This window comes from Rhagoletis pomonella, unplaced genomic scaffold (assembly GCF_013731165.1).
Source record: "Rhagoletis pomonella isolate Grant_MI unplaced genomic scaffold, Rhpom_1.0 Rhpom_scaffold_00003, whole genome shotgun sequence".
NCBI lineage: Eukaryota > Metazoa > Arthropoda > Insecta > Diptera > Tephritidae > Rhagoletis > Rhagoletis pomonella.
The window spans coordinates 38,098,371-38,101,132 of NW_023458557.1; the positions used below are offsets into that span (position 1 = coordinate 38,098,371).

Genomic DNA, 2,762 nt, shown 5'->3' on the forward strand with positions numbered 1-2,762 from the left:
CGGGAAAACGTAATTTTTTTTTGGCCTATGACATGGTGGTTGCTGAAAGCTAATTTCATGAAAAAGGGATTTCTTTTTATATAAATATTATAGATAGATAGCATGAAAAGGCCTAAGGTGCTGATTTCGCCTAAAAAAAATCTGGCAACCCATTATGGGCAACAAAACTGAATATCCGAAATTTTACTAAAAATATTATTAACTTATTCACTGCAGTTCATTGGGATAGCGCACCCCTCTGGTGAAATTTTTTATTTTTTTTTAAATCGGATTTACAAAAGGAAAACTGTACATACTGAGAATCCAGGGGTGCGCTATTCAAATGACTAGGACTGCATACTTTTTCAACAGAATTAAACAGGAATGTTGTTTTTTTTTCAGATGACTCAGCACGTACTCGGGTCAATGAATCACAACTAGTATGCAACGAAGTATTTACAGATAATCGATTTTTTATTCAAAATCGACCTGTCCACGATTATGAAACAATGACTTTAATATACTTTGTAACACCCACATATCCACGCAGGGAACAGGTACCTGAACTCATTCGGCTAGCTTACACGCTCTTACATGTGCCGCGACTTCATTGGATAGTTGCAAATGATTACCATGTTTGCAACGTATATATTGATGACTTACTCATAAAATTAGGTAAGATAAATATAAACTAAAATGTCGTTTTATTAAACTGATCAGTTGCTTCAACTTATTAAAAACTAGTGGTTACAACTTTCGCCCGGTATTGCGCATAGTTTACGCTCTTATACTAATCGCTTTTCAACCTGCTAAACACCATTTGAAAGGTTACATTTCGCACTCAGAAACATTCATTAAATAAGCTATAACGGGCGCTTAACTAATGATCGTTAAAAAATCAAACCATGGTGCGAGAGCAGCCTTGATAATTTTTTTGTAATGACACACCTCAAGGTCTATTATCAGTCCTCTGTTGTTATTATATGTTATATATGTTGTATTTATATGTTACCGGCCAAACCAAATATTACGGTCAAACTAGTTTTTCTTAGGCCAAACTAGTTCTACCAACATGCGATAGGATATACCGGTATATCCTAGGATAAACTGGTCTGTCCGAAGTTGGTTTGGACAAACCGTTTAAGTCTAGACTGAACTAGTAGATCTTCTAATATACTCTCCAGTTCAAATTAGTTTGGCCTCGGGAAAGGCCAATAATTGATAAAGGGGCGTAGCGAAAATCCATTGCCTTGCTTATCATACATTTGACAAGTAGTATATCGTATTTATTTTCTGCACTTTTGATGGATAGGCAATCATCATTGCACTTTAACGTACATATGTATGTAAATATAGTAGTGATTTTTTACACATCCAGTAATAACTAGTAACAATTTTATTGGAATTTTTCTAGCTGGCGGTTTCATCAGGCCCATGCTTTTTAAGGGACCCAATATGTCAGAACCATAACATGTTTTTAATTTTTTTACAATTTAATTGCTCCTTCGTGGTAGGCTTTCATTATAAATTTATTCCGATTCGTGCTGATTGTTTCTGACTCTATAAATTAAAGAAAATTATCACATTCTTTTAAATTAATACAATTTATGTATAGGGCCCGAGTTTTCTCTCGAAGGCCCTGGGTTTCTTACAAGACTTGTAAGAAAAGAGCGAAGTAGAAGAGATCGAGAGACTGCAAATGACAGCTAAACTTGCAAGTTTTACTGGATTGTTACTGGATAAATTTTTACAAGTAACTATTTAGTATTTGCCAGTAAGAAATACATATCTTCCCTACATCTTATAAAATAAAGCCTAATAATGTGTATGTTCCCTCACACCTCAGCTTAAACTGAACCGATTTTGTTCCGGTTTTTCGCAAAATATTTGTTGAACCCTCCTCACCAACGTGCGCTACTTAAATATAGTTTGCTTTATAGGGGCGTCACAATAAGCAAAAACCTCTTAGAAATAGACTAATTTTATCTTCTTACGCCAATATATCGAGCCCTAACCGCCAAAAGGGCGTAAGCAACAACCTGTTCGGTTTTCTGTTTTTGGCGGATTACCTACCATCATACGCACCAGCTGTCAAAATTTCAAAGTCCTACGAAGTACCGTTACAAAGTTATAGCGAAAGCAATTTTGGCTTAAGTGCTTAATTGTACTCTATTTCAATTTTTTGTGCCCGCAGTGTCGCTTAAGCCTTTTTCTCCGTGAACAATTTTTCATTGCAGAGGGGAATTGTTACATTTTTGTGTGAAAATTTTGAAGTGCCTCTATTTCACAAGCCATTATTTCACTTGCTCTGTTTGTTTTCTTGTTTTTATATATATACAAGGAGAACGCATCGAAAGCCTAACTCCTGTAGAGTGGAACTTCAATCCGAACTAAAACTCCTTGTTTTGCTCTCTAGGTATGTATGTATGTATGTTTGTTAGGGGCAAATATTGCAATAAATTTTTGATCAACTTCTCAATGACCTATAGACTTGAAACTTCACCGTTGGCTCAGAACCCGATGACAATGCAATACGAAGTATGAGTTAATCCGATAGGTGGCGCAGGTGTCGAGATATTTGAAAATCTCGTATTGATAGTCCGATTTGGTTCATATCTATTTGTTTATTTGTTTAATTTAGCCAATGAATACATTAAAAAGAAAAGTAAAGTATTTGTCAATGTTATTATGGCTTGTTAACATTTTATTTTTTAATATTTTTATTGAGCTTTGTACCACGATTGTTTATTAGGAAAAATTGAAAAAGCAACAAAGTCTAAGCG

At 34.8% G+C, this 2,762-nt stretch overlaps 1 protein-coding gene across 1 annotated transcript; it reads left to right on the plus strand.

Moving 5' to 3' along the window:
• Positions 1 to 326: 326 nt before the first annotated feature.
• On the plus strand, positions 327 to 2,539 carry LOC118736564 (galactosylgalactosylxylosylprotein 3-beta-glucuronosyltransferase S-like). The gene is made up of 2 exons (XM_036466624.1): positions 327 to 654; positions 2,321 to 2,539. The coding sequence occupies exons 1-2, from the start codon at positions 489 to 491 to the stop codon at positions 2,371 to 2,373; spliced, it is 219 nt and encodes a 72-aa protein (XP_036322517.1). The 5' UTR covers positions 327 to 488; the 3' UTR covers positions 2,374 to 2,539.
• The last annotated feature ends 223 nt before the right edge of the window (positions 2,540 to 2,762 follow it).